The 14,755-nt window shown below is 46.8% G+C and overlaps 1 protein-coding gene across 1 annotated transcript in view; it reads left to right on the top strand.

Annotated features, from left to right (window-relative positions):
- DDB1 (damage-specific DNA binding protein 1, 127kDa) overlaps window positions 1-14,755 on the top strand; it is a 35,755-nt gene that overhangs the window by 2,031 nt on the left and 18,969 nt on the right. Inside the window, exons 3-18 of the mRNA XM_006874994.1 lie at window positions 984-1,100; window positions 1,447-1,668; window positions 4,895-5,009; window positions 6,690-6,787; window positions 7,486-7,644; window positions 8,254-8,337; window positions 8,888-9,004; window positions 9,482-9,584; window positions 10,946-11,021; window positions 11,120-11,228; window positions 12,160-12,338; window positions 12,423-12,586; window positions 12,661-12,768; window positions 12,926-13,133; window positions 13,945-14,040; window positions 14,132-14,243. Coding sequence (XP_006875056.1) covers window positions 984-1,100; window positions 1,447-1,668; window positions 4,895-5,009; window positions 6,690-6,787; window positions 7,486-7,644; window positions 8,254-8,337; window positions 8,888-9,004; window positions 9,482-9,584; window positions 10,946-11,021; window positions 11,120-11,228; window positions 12,160-12,338; window positions 12,423-12,586; window positions 12,661-12,768; window positions 12,926-13,133; window positions 13,945-14,040; window positions 14,132-14,243 — 2,067 coding nt within the window. The remainder of the gene's footprint in view (window positions 1-983; window positions 1,101-1,446; window positions 1,669-4,894; window positions 5,010-6,689; window positions 6,788-7,485; window positions 7,645-8,253; window positions 8,338-8,887; window positions 9,005-9,481; window positions 9,585-10,945; window positions 11,022-11,119; window positions 11,229-12,159; window positions 12,339-12,422; window positions 12,587-12,660; window positions 12,769-12,925; window positions 13,134-13,944; window positions 14,041-14,131; window positions 14,244-14,755) is intronic.

Below are 14,755 nucleotides of genomic sequence, written 5' to 3'. Positions count from 1 at the left end.
TCACATGGTACCCACTCACAATTCTGTTAAAAATTGCTGTCGTTAGTATTATCATTGTAACTGAAATGTCTTCATACATACACATAACCACTGCATTGCTTCAGAATAGCTTAATTTAATCTGACAAGAAAGCAAAAGCTTTAATTATAGCCCTTGGAACAAAATAGGTTTTTGGGTCTGTGTTCAGTGAGTAAGACTTTGTGGCTCCATTTTAGCCCCATTGTTAGCCTCACATTTTCTCTCTGTCTCTTTTTTTTCTAATACTATTGGAGAGAATTAGAGCAGGCATTGCATTCCTTTTTACAGAATTTGACTAGCGTGATGAAGATTCATTTGAGATAGAACTAGAGGAAGCCATGTTTATAGAGCAAAGAGATGGAGAATCTTGAAAGTGAGGACTAGATGTTTACCATCCCCAGTTTCAACCTTTGCACTATCCCTTTAGGGTATGTGTTATCTTGTGTATGTTACAGGAGCCCCCAGGGCACAATGGCTAGGCATTCAGCTGCTAACCGGAAAAGAGGGCTGGTGAAAACCACTCAGTGGCTTCAGGGGCATACTGTGAAAATTACAGCCTAGAAAACGCACCAGGGCAGTTCTAGTCCGTCACCTGGGCTATTTAGGAGTCCCTGTCACTCCCTAGCACCTAGTAACAGCAGTGTATGTTACATACTCACTGGGTATGGAACAGAGGAGGATTTGCTCATGAGGGAAAGGACAACTGGGGAAGTTATAAAGGAGCCCTGGTGGTACTGTAGGGGAAGCGCTGGACTAGCTGCTCTGTGGGAGAAAGCTGAAGCTTTCTTCTCCCCTAAAGACTTACAGCCTCGAAAACCCTATACAGAGTTGTTATGAGTTGGAATCAGCTCGCTGGCAGTGGGTTTGATTTGAGGGCTGCATGTTTACAGAATGCTGTGTAAAGGTTAGCCCAGCGTTCCTGTTTTTGCTAGGACCTGTAGTGACCACATAATGTTGGCTTCCAGGGGGAGAGCAAAGACCTGCTCTTCATCCTGACAGCCAAGTACAATGCCTGCATCCTGGAGTACAAGCAGAGTGGCGACAGCATCGACATCATTACACGCGCCCACGGTAATGTTCAGGTGAGGTGGCTGCTTCTGGCTGAGTGCCCTCGGAGGGCCCCGGTGATCTGATGAGGAAATTGAAGTGCCGAGGCTTTGCGTATCTGACGAAAGTGCTCCTTCAGTTTTCTTAGAGTCTAAGAACAGGGAGATCATTCATGGAGATTCTGTTTTGTGAAAAAGGGTGAACTAATATTTGGGCTCCCTGGCACGCTGACTGGAAGGATGCCACTAGTCTGCCTTCCTCTCCTGCAGTGGGGGGATTTCGACAGTGCAGGATGAAAGCACCTGGGAAAGGTGGTACCCGGTGTCCTGTGTGACCCTGTGGGTGTTCAGATTCCTCCCTGATCTCAATCTGACCTCTCAGGACCGCATTGGCCGCCCCTCAGAGACCGGCATTATCGGCATCATTGACCCTGAGTGCCGGATGATTGGCCTACGGCTCTACGATGGCCTTTTCAAGGTTATTCCTCTAGACCGGGACAATAAAGAGCTCAAGGCCTTTAACATTCGTCTGGAGGAGTTGCATGTCATCGACGTCAAGTTTCTATATGGCTGCCAGGCCCCTACCATCTGCTTTGTCTATCAGGTACTGGATCCGGAGGAGACAGGGAGGAGCTGTGGGATTTGGTGGAATGGGATTTGGTTTTTGGTGATCTGGTGTCTGGATTTGGTAGTGGGGCAGGCAGAAGTGTTAAATGCATTGGTCCTGAAATGTTTTTGAATCATATGATTAATATGGGTCAGGTTGTGGTTGCATCTTGAATTCAGTAGTTTTTCTCAGTGGGGCAGGAAGTTCTCTGGGGTTTGTTGTTGTTTTTAAGTGTTGTCAGGTTGGTTCTGACTCATAGCAAGTGACCCTGTGGAGGGTTTCTGAGGCGTGGATTGGTGAGCTGGAACCACCGTCCTTGCAGTTGAAACCGACCTTGCAGTCCAGTACATTAACCCACGGCGCCAAAATCCTACAATTACTGTCTGGTTGTGGACCTTGGAGATTTTATAGGGTGACTCAGTTATACTTTGTCTGAGTTTCATGCTGGCATGTTCGAGGATTATTAAAACTTAGCTGTAAAATGGTGAGGAGTCCTGGTGTGACGCTGTAGGATAAGAGCCAGATGGCTCACTACAAATTGGGCAGTTTAAATCCACCAGCTGCTCCATGGAGAAACCCTATACAGGGTCGCTGTGAGTCAGAACTGACTTGATGGCACTCAGCAGTCATACCATAAATGGTGAATCTGACCCATTTCAAAATTTGACCCGTGTCAATCACATTGTTCAAAGTAATACCATTGAATCTTGTATTTTAAAGTGATTAAACAGGCAAGTTTTATGTTACATATATTTTACTGTAATAGCAAAACAGACAACATAGCTATAGAGAAATGGTTTGGAAACTGAGTACAGAAGCAAAGAGAAGATGTCTTGGTGCTTTATCTGTATCTTTTAAGAAGTGATTTATGTTTCGTCTCTCACCTACTTTCTAGTGACTTGCTGTTTTGTGTTGTGTTTTCATTGCGATGGAACGATATCATTTGACATTTCAACATTGAATGTACAGCTCCGTGAACTTGGCTCTTGTACTCGCTGTGTTGTGCAGCACTCTCCATTTCCATAGTTTCATCATCCTTAGTGGAAACCCAGGGCAATAACTGTGCAGTAACTCTCCTACCCCGTGCCTGTGGCCCCTGGTAATGGCTTTGGCCTCCAGACATTTCTCTCTTCTAGATATTTTGTACAGTGTTTGACCTTTTGTGTATGATCTCATGAAGTATAGTATTTTCAAGGTTCATCTTTGTTGTGGCTTGAGATCAAAAGTTCATTTCTCTTTGTGGCTGAGAAATTGCCCTGTGTATGTATCCACCACATTTGTGTATCCATTCATCTGTTGATGGACATTTGGCTCGTTTCCATCTTTGGCAATTGTGAATGATGCTGCGGTGAAGACTGCTGTGCAAGTCTCTGTTTGCATCCCAGCTTTCGAGTCTTTTGGGTCTATCCTTGGGAGTCGAATGACTGCGTCACTTGACAGTTCTCTGTGTAGCTCTTTGAGGAATCAACGACTAGTTGGCCTTTCTGCTTTAGTCAGTACCTAACACCTTAGCAGAGCTGCTCCTAGGCAGCTGTTCTTTTAATCAGATCTGCTAAGCGGGTGGAGGCATTAGACTAATACATGCCTGTGTCTTCGTAAAATCTCAGCATCTTAAGAAAGGGCCGTGCAGCACGAGGGCATTTTCCTTGTACGCAGTTGAATAAATGTTGGGAGGAAATGAAACTAGTTGATTGTAATATATGTGGGCAGTTTGACACTTGGTTAGCCAGGTATGTATTGGACATAGTGATGGATTTTTATCTGCTTCTTAAGTGTTATCATTCTGAGGCTGATTGGAATAAAGTTCGGTTGATTAAGGTTGGAAACTGGGTTAGGAGATTTTGTTGGATCTTGTTATAATGCCTTATCTATAGGATCAGTACTCATCTCCTAACTGTAAGGTTGGCGGTTTGAACCCACCACCCATTCTTCAGAAACTCTATACGGGGTCTCTGTGAGTCAGAGAAGACTCAACGGCACTTAACAGCTATAGTGAAAACTTGAAAATTTGCAGCCTTCTTCAGTTTTATCAATACCAGGCCATTAAAACATTGATGGTGTTGGTTACTTAAGAATGGCCAATGGGAAAGCTCTTCATTCTCTCTCTCTATGTCTCTCAGAGACCAGAGGCAGTCCCAAACCCTAACTTAAGAACTTTTTGTGAACTGGAGTCGCCTAGTTATTGATGGGAAATCTTTTCATCTGCTAGAAATTACTTTGTTTCCTTTTTATGTCAAAAATGCAATTTGACAAATAGGAGAGGTCCTCATGCTAAGTGCTTCAGAAGTAAATGGTGATTATGACATGGTGGATCCTGCCCAGAACTCTAGTGTTGAATTCTTTCCACAAACCTCCTTAGGGTCTGGTCTCGATCTGGCCTTTATTTAAGCCACCCACTGCTGGCGGAATGTCGCTTTCTCCCCTGGCCCTGCTCTTTAGCGTCTGCAAGGTGATTTTGGCAACCCTGGGCTGGTGTGAGTCATGATTCAGGAAAGGGAAGGGATGGTGGTGTTCACAATGGCAGGCCTGGACTTTGACGAACTTTCAAGGAACAGTCTGTTCTGGTCTCCCTGCCCCTCGCCCCATCAGCATGCTTGTCAGAATGGTCTAAAATGACGTTGTTAGCCTCTTAGGGATAGTTCAAGTCTCACTGAGCTTGCTTTTTCTCTAGCTTATATACAAGGGAGCTTTACAAAATTTATGGAAAAATGGAATTGAAAGGGAATGGGATTTTTTTCATGAAGAACCCTGGTATATGCAGTGTAGTTTGTATGGTAGTGAGTGCAGTGTGACGAATCCATTCTTGTAGTTCTTAAACATTTTATGGCCAGCTGAATTGTGAGAAACAGCAAGCCTGAGAGGCCAGCACTCTACGTAGAAACTAGACAGGCTCAGCTCTTGGCGTCAATATCCCGAATGGCCAGGTGGGAAGACTGACGTCACCAGCATGCCTCAGATACTTCTCTAGCCTGAGGCTTACCCTTCCTAAGGGCCGACTTAGTGTAGTGGTTACGAATTACGAATCAGGCTGCGAACCGCAAGGTCAGCAGTTTGAAACTACCAGCTGTTCTGTGGGAGAAAGATGAAGCTTTCTGCTCCTATAAAGATTTACAGCCTCAGAAACCCTCGGAAACCCTGTACAGGGTCACTATGAGTCAGAACTGACTCCACGGTACATAACAACAACAACAGCCCTTCCTAAAGGCCAACCTTCCCGCCCTAGGACCCTCAGGGGCGGCACGTGAAGACCTACGAGGTGTCTCTCCGAGAGAAGGAGTTCAACAAGGGCCCGTGGAAACAGGAAAATGTAGAAGCTGAGGCGTCCATGGTGATTGCAGGTCAGTGAGAGTTCCAAGGTATCTGCTCCCCCTGGTGCTCTGGCCAGTCCCTGGCCTTGTTCTTTTCCTCATCAGCTTCCGCTCCTTTGTTTCCGAGTCAGGGACCAGCACACATACGATGTTCAGGACTGCCTTATGCCTTCTCTTTTTGAGCTTCTCATAGTTCTGTCTTTAGAATTTTCTGTTCTGACTTCTTCCCAGAACTTAGCTTTCCTTTGGGGCAGGTGTTGACTTTGAAACGTTGAGACTGATTTTCAGAGCCCTGTGGAAATCTGTCTCATTTAGTATTGGGCATTGAAAAGGGAGCACGGGTGGACCGAGCCTTTTGTAAGCAGTTTGCAATGGCCCACTAACTTAAAGGTTGGTGGTTTGGCCCAGCCCAGCAGTTCCATGGAAGAAAAGCCTGGCAGACTGCTTCTGTAAAGAACCTTTAAAAATGGAAAGAGAGACCAATTGTTGGTTTTTGATGTTAAGTGCCACTGAGTCGGTTCTGGCTCAGAGCAACCCTGTATATGGTTTCTGAGGCTGTAAATATTTGTGGGAGCAGAAAACCTCATCTTTCTCTCTCAGAGCAGTTGGTGGACTTGAACCTTGTTTTTTATAGTCCAGTGCTTATCCTACAGAGCCACTACAGCGTCAAAGTGACCAGCAGAGCGTATGTCATCTGACTCCCTTAGTTCTTAGATGGGGAAAAGGGTTAGAGAGAGGGACTTGCTCAGGCCTATACCAAAAGCTTGGGCTAGAATCCAGGCCTCTTAGCTCCGCCACTGTGTTGCCTATCTCACCCAGGAGAGAAATTTCAAAACTCTTAAGATCAAATTTGCTCTTCTCAAAGAGGTCCCTGATAATGACGGAGAGGAAGGGCTGCAAGAATAAGCCTAGCCACACATAAGACAGGCAGCGTCCCTTAAACAATCAATAAATAAGGAGGACTCAGATGCAGACAGTACAGACCCGGTCAGGAGGCCAAGCCCCTGTGGGCCCAAGTGTTGTTGATCGTCCAAACCATAGGCTCTGAGGATCAGACTCTAGCCACCTAGTAGACATAGCAAACTGTCCCTCATCTGATTATTCAGTAATGCTTGTTAGTAATCTCATACATGAGCCCTGGATATCCACAGACAAATGTAAAAACCTTCCCTAAAAGCCGAGACTAAATTCCAAAAAGCCAAGTCCCCCCCCATCCAAAAAAAAAAAAAAAAGCTAAAGAGGATAGAGAGAAACACTGTAAACTGATGATATATGGCGGGGATAATAATCAATGTAATGAAACAAGCTATATGAATGGTTGAATGTGAAGCTGATGATGTGCCCTGTAAACTTTCACTCAATGCAAAATAAAAACATTTAATTAAAAAAAAAAAAAGAATAAGCCTAGCCAAAGAACGAGAGTGGAGAGAAAGCATGTGGGAGACCATTGAGAAGACTCTGCAGCCATAGGAATGCTGAACGCCAAGAGAAGGGCAATAAAAACACTCCCAGGATTGCCCCATGGCCGCCAGTTTAAAATGTCAAACATGAGAATCTCAGGAAAAGTAGGGTGTCTCCTCTGAGCTTTCTTTCATGTGATGTTTTTAAAAATAACGGTTCCCTTCACATTTGCCTCGGCGATCCCGGGGTCTGTGTCCTTGCTACCCTCCAGCCCGCTGAGTGTTCTAATGCCGCCCTTGCCTCCTGTAGTCCCAGAGCCCTTTGGAGGAGCCATTATCATTGGGCAGGAATCGATAACCTATCACAATGGTGACAAATACTTGGCCATTGCTCCTCCTATCATCAAGGTGAGCAGCACCCTTCCCTCTCTTTAGTCCTCCTGTGTTTTCTCCCCATGCTCTCACTGCATTGCTTTCTTTTCTCTATTTGTCTAAAGGTGACTCACGGTTCCCCGGGTGTGTCAGATGCTGTCTGATCACTGTGGGAGCAGAGTAGTGTGACTTCTGTCTACGAAGCGCTCACTTGCTAACTTAGAGAGGGCAATAGCAGTCATTGACTGAGGCAGATTGAAAGTAAATCCTAAAATGGGAAAGCTTTTGCAAATTAACTGTATGTGATGTTTATCTTAAGGTTCTATCATACAGAGTAAAACGATGATAAAATTATCTAGACTTTAAAAAAGAATTAAAGTCATAAAGTTAATCCTTAAGAGTATAATTTAATTTTTTGAGGCTAAATAACTTCTGCTAGCGTTCATCCAGTATAAAAATAACAGTTGCTTTAGACACTGTATCTTTATAGTTTTGTTTTCCAGGAAAATGCTGCTTAAATTAACATTTTGGGGCTATTGAGCTCCTCAGAAAATTGTCTGTTATAAAGTTCCTAATTTTCTATCCTGTCTGTAATGTTCACTGAGTGGACTCCTGGGGTTTTGGGTTCAGGCTGGTCAAGTGGCAGGTCCTTGAAGAGGGGTGAGCTGGTGGGGCTAGCTCTTTGATTACGGAAGAAGCTTAATCTCTAACGACTGTCCCCTCCCTGTTGGCAGCAAAGCACAATTGTGTGTCACAATCGGGTGGACCCCAATGGCTCACGCTATCTGCTGGGAGACATGGAGGGACGTCTCTTCATGCTGCTTCTGGAGAAGGAGGAGCAGATGGACGGTACCGTCACCCTCAAGGACCTCCGGGTGGAACTCCTCGGAGAGGTACGGCATGCCTCTTCTTCTCCGCCATGCTCTCCTAGCTGCCTGTTGGTTACAGAGCTGTGGTCCTACATTGCACCTTTGGGGATTGTATTATGTTCTTAAGGTACTTTAACACCTAGCAATGAACCCTGCTGGCCCTGATATGGAAGTTGATCTGTGAAGTTGTTGAGGTGGAAGAATGTCCAGGGAAGCTAGCTGAGCACGACCTCAAACATAAACAGAAAGGATGGGGTCTAGAGTTCAGGATCATGCGAATGCTGAGACTTAGTCCTGGTGGGAGGGTCTGAATCGTCGTCTAAGGTTTCCAGTTGTGCATGCAGACTGGCCTTGGTGGATGGAAACTGTAATTGGGAACAGGTATCTGCTAGGTACACTCTTTGAGGTTTCTGAGTGACGGAGGGGTATGTTAACTGGAGAGTCACAGACTGCCAAGACTTAGTATAAGAAACATTTGTTTCATGTGAACTGGGGATCACAGTGAAGACTTGTATCTTGCATCTCAGTGCAGTTAGGAGCTTTCTCAGCAGTGTCTGTGAGGTGGGGAGCAGAGTGCCTGGCGCCCACCTGGAGCTCACTCTGACTTCTTCCACACTGTTGCCTCTCTTCCAGACTTCAATTGCGGAATGCTTGACGTACCTGGACAATGGTGTTGTGTTTGTCGGGTCTCGCCTTGGTGACTCCCAGCTTGTGAAGGTGAGAAGAAATGTTTCTCTTTCTGTCTTTACTGAGGTTTCTCCTGTGTTTGTGCGTCTCAGAATTTCTCCAGTTCATCCACAGCCCCACCATCCAGCTTTCTGCTGGGTTGACTTAATGTCCTGCCCTCATTAGCTCTTTGTCCTCAAGGTTCATTCAGCCAAGGTGCCAGGCAAGGTGCTAGGTGCTATGAATCCAATGGTGGACAGACCCAGCTCCTGCCGTTAGATCGGCCATGACTCTGCTCCTGGTGTTGCCTCCAGGGTCTGATCGCTTTGAACTCTCTCTGCAGAAAAAAGGCACACAAACATTTTACATTCATTTATAAAATAAAAACAAACAAACAACTGTTTCTGTGAAATCCAGCCGTGAGGCTCCCAGTGAGAAACCCCTGGCCTAGTTCATGACTGCCTGCTGGAGTCCTTGTTCCTTATTCAGCAGGCTCCTTCTGGGAGCAGCCAGTGGAGCCGGAGCAGGGCAGATCTAGCTTCCTTTAGTCTGGGTTTGTTGGGGAGTTAGTTCCAGGACTAACATCACTCTTTCTTTGTAGCTCAATGTTGACAGTAACGAGCAGGGCTCCTATGTCGTGGCCATGGAAACCTTTACCAATTTAGGACCTATTGTGGACATGTGTGTGGTTGACCTGGAGAGGCAGGGACAGGGACAGGTAAGCGGGTAATCCTGGGCATGGGTACATAGTTGATATGCCCTTCTTGCTTCTCTGGAACGGAAAGTATGCCCTGTCATCCTGGTGATGCAAGAGTACGGACCATTTATTGAGTGCCTATCTTGGCCTGCCAGGCACTTTATAGACACTTGTTTATAATCTCACCAACACCCTATTAGACGGATTCTTGGCCGTGTCCCAAGTGAGGAAACTTGTCTTAGGCCACACATCTAATAAACGGCAGCTGTGGCTAACTCTACGTCCTGTACTCTTTCTATCAAACTAGAGTCCAAGGACCTAAGCACCCTTGTTAGGAACTATATGGTAGGAGTGTTTGCTTTTGCCACATCTGTGTCTTCAAACCTACCACTACAACAAGGGTCCTTGGGTTTAGGGATACCTTGTTTACTGCCTGGAAATCAGTGTGATGCCTCCAGTCTCTGAGGGGCTTATTTAGAAACCTTTTTCTACTTGCAGCTAGTCACGTGCTCTGGGGCTTTCAAGGAAGGGTCCTTGCGGATCATCCGGAATGGAATTGGCATCCATGAGCACGCCAGCATTGACTTGCCAGGCATCAAAGGTAACCTTCTGGTGGACGTTGGTATGGAGCCATTTCTATAAAAAAGCAGAGGACAAAGTTAGTGGATTCTTTTATATTGCTCTGAGTGGAGAAGGTCTTTTCAACTAAGATTCAAAATACAGAAGCCAGAAAGAAAGATGGAGCCATTCAACCCCTGAAAGTACACGCGCCTGTCTGCCAGAAAAGACACATCAGAACAAAATGACGAACTGGATAAAGATACTTGTAGTTTACTTATACACAAGCACCTAATCACCCTAAGTTAGTCTACAAAAATTCTAGAAAGACGAACAAACTTTCAGTCCCCAAATTGTCGAAGGACATAGAAGGACAGGTATCAAAGCAAGAGCTGTCAGCGGCTCTCAGATACATAGGATGAAGATTGGGCCTCCCCTGTGAGGAGAGAAATGCAAATCAAAACTAAGCAGAGATACTTTTCTTTACCAGATTGGCCTAAATCCTAAAGCATGGCCACGCATTACGTTGTGAGCAAATAGACAGACCCATGCTTCTTCTCTGGAGGAGAACTCGGCAATGTCTTCCAGAACCACAGCCATGTTTAATGAGTTTTCCAGCAATTCTGGGCCTCTGCCCCACGTAACGTCATATGTATAAAATGGCATAAATGCCAGTTATCTGCTGTGACGTTGTAGCAAAACCCAGGGCAGGGGGATTATGGACTCATAATCCCTAATATTAATAATGGAGAGTCACACTATTAAACACTGTGCAGAGAAAATGAGGAAACATTTTGTTCTAATGAGAGCCTTAGGACCGATTTCTGAGGAAAAGCCAAGATGTAGAGCAGTATACAACAGACAATTTGATATTTGGGTTTCCTGGGAATACCTTGTGTATTCTATTTCTGAAATTCATGAAAAATGGCAAGGTTAAAGGAGAAATTATATTGATTACCTATGAGGGTCATCCAAAAGTTCATGGTAAAAATCTGTTACCTTGTAATTCCAAATTTCCATGAACTTTTTGAAGACCTCTCATATTGGGGTCATGAGTGGAGGGAGAGTGTAGTGAGAGGTCTGTGTGTATATATATATTTTTCAATATTCAGATGGTATTAAATCATGGAAATACATTATCTGATCCAAAAATGGTATCGGTGTTAAGTGCTATAGAGTTAGTTCCCATTCATGGCAACCCTGTGTAGCTTCCTAGGAGCTATTGGTGGACTTGAACTGCAAACATTTTAAATAGAAGCTGGCTCAAAACAGTTTATAAAATACCAGATTTCTTTAGAGTCATATAGCTAGGAAGGGGCCAAGTGGGGATCTCCGCTCAGTGCTGTCTCCAGCTTCTAGTCCCCATTGTGTCTGGTGATTCTTAATCCTTTAATCCTGTTCCAGGCTTGTGGCCATTGCGGTCTGACCCTAACCGGGAAACGGATGACACTTTGGTGCTCTCCTTTGTGGGCCAGACAAGGTAAGGGTGGTGGTAGTGTGAGCTCCAGGGGCTGCCGTGGGAGGTGCGAGGAGGGCGAGCTGGCCTGCTGCCCCTGACCTGTCACTATTCTGTTGCAGAGTTCTCATGTTAAATGGTGAGGAGGTGGAAGAAACAGAGCTGGTGGGTTTCGTCGATGACCAGCAGACGTTTTTCTGTGGCAATGTGGCTCACCAGCAGCTTATCCAGGTAGTGGCTGAGACAGGCAGACGTCTGCACTCGAATTGGACCTGGAATGCAGTCTGTACCGCCAGATTCTAAAGCACAGTCATTGTTTATGGTTCCAAAAATCATGTAGCCTCTCTAGGGAAAAAAAAAGATCGAAATGACCTGATAAACCACTCCCCAGAGATAACAACTCAGAACTTGAGTCGGAGGGTTCCTCTTGAGCTTAATTTTCCCTCTGAAATGTTTGTATTTTCTGTTGAATCGCAATTTGTTCACAGACCAGAATCCTAATGTGTATGGGCGTTCTTTGGGTCTTGTTTTCTCACTAATTACGTCACAACTTCTGAAACATTCAACATTTCTTTCTTCATTTTAAGAGCAGTACCTACTTCTTTATAAAAATAATCTGGAAAATGCAGAAAAGCACAAAAGAGAAAAACAATGAGTGCTACCAGCTAGATATTACTGCCATACTTTTGACATAGTAATGGTTATAACCAGAGTCCTGACTTGTTTTACATCTGTCCAATGTGGGACCAGGGAGCCTTTTGGTGCTAGTCAGCCACAAGGGCTGATCCTGAATTCTGAGTGTTCAACTCCTAACTGCAACAACTGAAGACTTTCAAATCATTTTCTTTGTGCATGGTAAAGAATATGATTCTTTCAGAAGTCTAGTTTGGGCTGTTTCAGAGACTCTGTTAGGCTGCCCGTCACTGAGGCACTTTGTGTCACCCAGGCCACCCTCAGAAGGAAGCAAGTCTTTCCTGGTTATAGGCATATGCGCCGCTCTAAGCCTTTGTCCACCGGGGGCTGACCTAGAAATGACATCTGTCATAACTGATCACTGCAGGTCCTGCCAGGAGAGGACGTGGGTCGTGTGTTCTCAGGCTCATAGGGGCTGTGTGCACACATCCCTGCAGGTGTGTGGGGACATCTAATCTTCTTTCTGTAGATCACCTCCGCATCAGTGAGGCTGGTCTCTCAGGAGCCCAAAGCTCTGGTCAGTGAATGGAAGGAACCTCAGGGAAAGAACATCAGTGTGGCCTCCTGCAACAGCAGCCAGGTGGTGGTGGCCGTGGGCAGGGCCCTCTACTACCTGCAGATCCATCCTCAGGAGCTCCGGCAGATCAGGTGTGTGTTACCGTCTGCTACTTTCTTCCCTTGGACCTCTTGGACCCTTAGGTTCCTGCCTCTGCCATACTGCTCTCTTTTCAGCCACACAGAGATGGAACATGAAGTGGCCTGCTTGGACATCACTCCACTAGGGGACAGCAGTGGGCTGTCCCCTCTTTGTGCCATTGGCCTCTGGACAGATATCTCGGCGCGCATCTTGAAACTGCCCTCTTTTGAGCTGCTGCACAAGGAGATGCTGGGGGGAGGTCTGTGTCTGTCGGAACCTGGGTGGGGATCTGGTGGGATACAGACTGGGAACCTAACTAGCCCTTCCTCACAGAGATCATTCCTCGCTCCATCCTGATGACCACCTTCGAGAGTAGCCACTACCTCCTTTGTGCTTTGGGAGATGGGGCGCTTTTCTACTTCGGGCTCAACATTGAGACAGGTGAGCACAGCACTCAGAGTGAGGGCTCTGGGGCAGACACAGTGTTTGAGTGGCAGAGTTCGTCGCTTCAGGATGCTTGCTGTTGAGCCTTGACAGTCTAGCTCTTTGTCCTTTTTCCTTCCCTCCCTTCTTTCTCCTGATGCCATTCCCTCTGTAGGCTTGTTGAGCGACCGTAAGAAAGTGACTCTGGGTACCCAGCCCACGGTGTTGAGGACTTTCCGTTCTCTGTCCACCACCAACGTCTTTGCCTGCTCTGACCGCCCTACTGTCATCTACAGCAGCAACCACAAGCTGGTCTTCTCCAATGTCAACCTCAAGGAAGTGAACTACATGTGTCCCCTCAACTCAGACGGCTATCCTGACAGGTGAGCCTCTTCCTGAACCAGATCCCCTACTCCGCTCCTCCCTCAGTGTCAGCAAACAGCTGAAATGGGAAGCTAGGACAGAGGCTCTCAAATCCCATGTCCCATTAGACACACCAGGGGAGCTCTTTAAAAAAAAAAACCCACAGCTTTTGGTGGTGGTTTTCCATCCTGCCTTAGTTGGTCTGGGCTGGCCCCATACATATTTTCACGAACTTCTCGGCTCATTGGGGTGATCAGCCAGGTTTCAGAACCCCTCACTTTCCAGATCCGGACGTCCTCCTCAGAGCAGGGCTTCCCAGAGCTTGGTCCCCGACCAGCAACCACAGCTCTCCTGGGAGGTGTGAATGCTTGAGGAGGGTTGCAATCCAGTGGAAACCGGAAGTCTGCCTTGTTGAATGTAAACTGATGGTCTGCTCAGTAAACCTTTACTCACTTCACAATACGAATTTGAAGAGAGAAGAAAAGGAACTACTCAGTCCCTGTTACAGTCCTCCTGGATCAGAAGTTCTAGGGGCAGCCTTCGCAGCTGATTGAGGCACACTGGGGTTTGAGAAGCACTGTGTTGGAGCCCAGACTGCACAGGAGTGTTCATTGGAAAGCTCTGTCTAGGCGCCCCCCAGATCTAGGAAAAGGACTCTCTGGTAGGAATGGTAGCTGCATTTTGTGAACTTCTCAAGTGATTTTTTTTAGCAGAGAGTCAGAGTTGGAACCCTCTGCCCTGGAGAAAACTGGCTTCAGTCTGCCTTGTGTTTCTGCCCCTGTGGAGCTGCCCTCCCTTGGGTGTACTATAACCCCAGACCCTCCTTTTCAGCCTGGCTCTGGCCAACAACAGCACCCTCACCATTGGCACCATCGACGAGATCCAGAAGCTGCACATTCGCACCGTTCCCCTCTACGAGTCTCCCAGGTGAGGGCCGGAGTGGGTAGCTGAGAGGCAGGGCACAGCAGCGGGGCAGGCCTTTTCTGGGAGGCACTGTTGTCCTGCACTTGTCCTGCAGGAAGATCTGCTATCAGGAAGTGTCCCAGTGCTTCGGGGTACTCTCCAGCCGGATTGAAGTCCAAGACACGAGTGGAGGCACGACCGCTCTGAGGCCAAGTGCCAGCACCCAGGTGAGGGCAGTGGGCAAGGAACGAGGGTCTCAGTCCCCAGGCAGTCCACAGGGAAACAAAACGGGCACGGCCATGTGATCCTTGTCTGTAAACAGGGAGCCCTTGTGTTAGAGGCAGTGGAGCAGTCACAGTGAACGTGCTTCCTGGTGGCCTCACAGATGAATGCGTGGTTCCTTTTCTCCGGGCGCTTGTGGGTATGTGTAATTGAGGGATTCAGAGTCTGACAGACTGGCTTCAAGCTTGCTTGCTGGCTGTGTGGCCTACCGTTCCCTCATCTGTGAGGTGAGCGGAAGGAGAGGACAGTCTAGAGCTGCACCAAGTGGGCTCCAGGGCAGTATTAGCTGAGCGAGGCTTCTCAGGTCATCGCCCAGCCATCTGGGACAGGTCCTCTTCCCACAGTCTAGAGAGGAGGGCTTTACGTTGTCCAGCTCTTCCCTTGGAGGGGTGGAATCTGTTATTTTATTAGGTACTTGAAGTCCCTCTTTAGCTTTGCTGAATCGACTTGAAGCATC

The sequence above is a fragment of the Chrysochloris asiatica genome, unplaced genomic scaffold, assembly GCF_000296735.1.
Source record: "Chrysochloris asiatica unplaced genomic scaffold, ChrAsi1.0 scaffold00310, whole genome shotgun sequence".
Classification (NCBI taxonomy): Eukaryota; Metazoa; Chordata; class Mammalia; order Afrosoricida; family Chrysochloridae; genus Chrysochloris; species Chrysochloris asiatica.
This window is presented reverse-complemented; position numbering and strand designations above follow the sequence as displayed.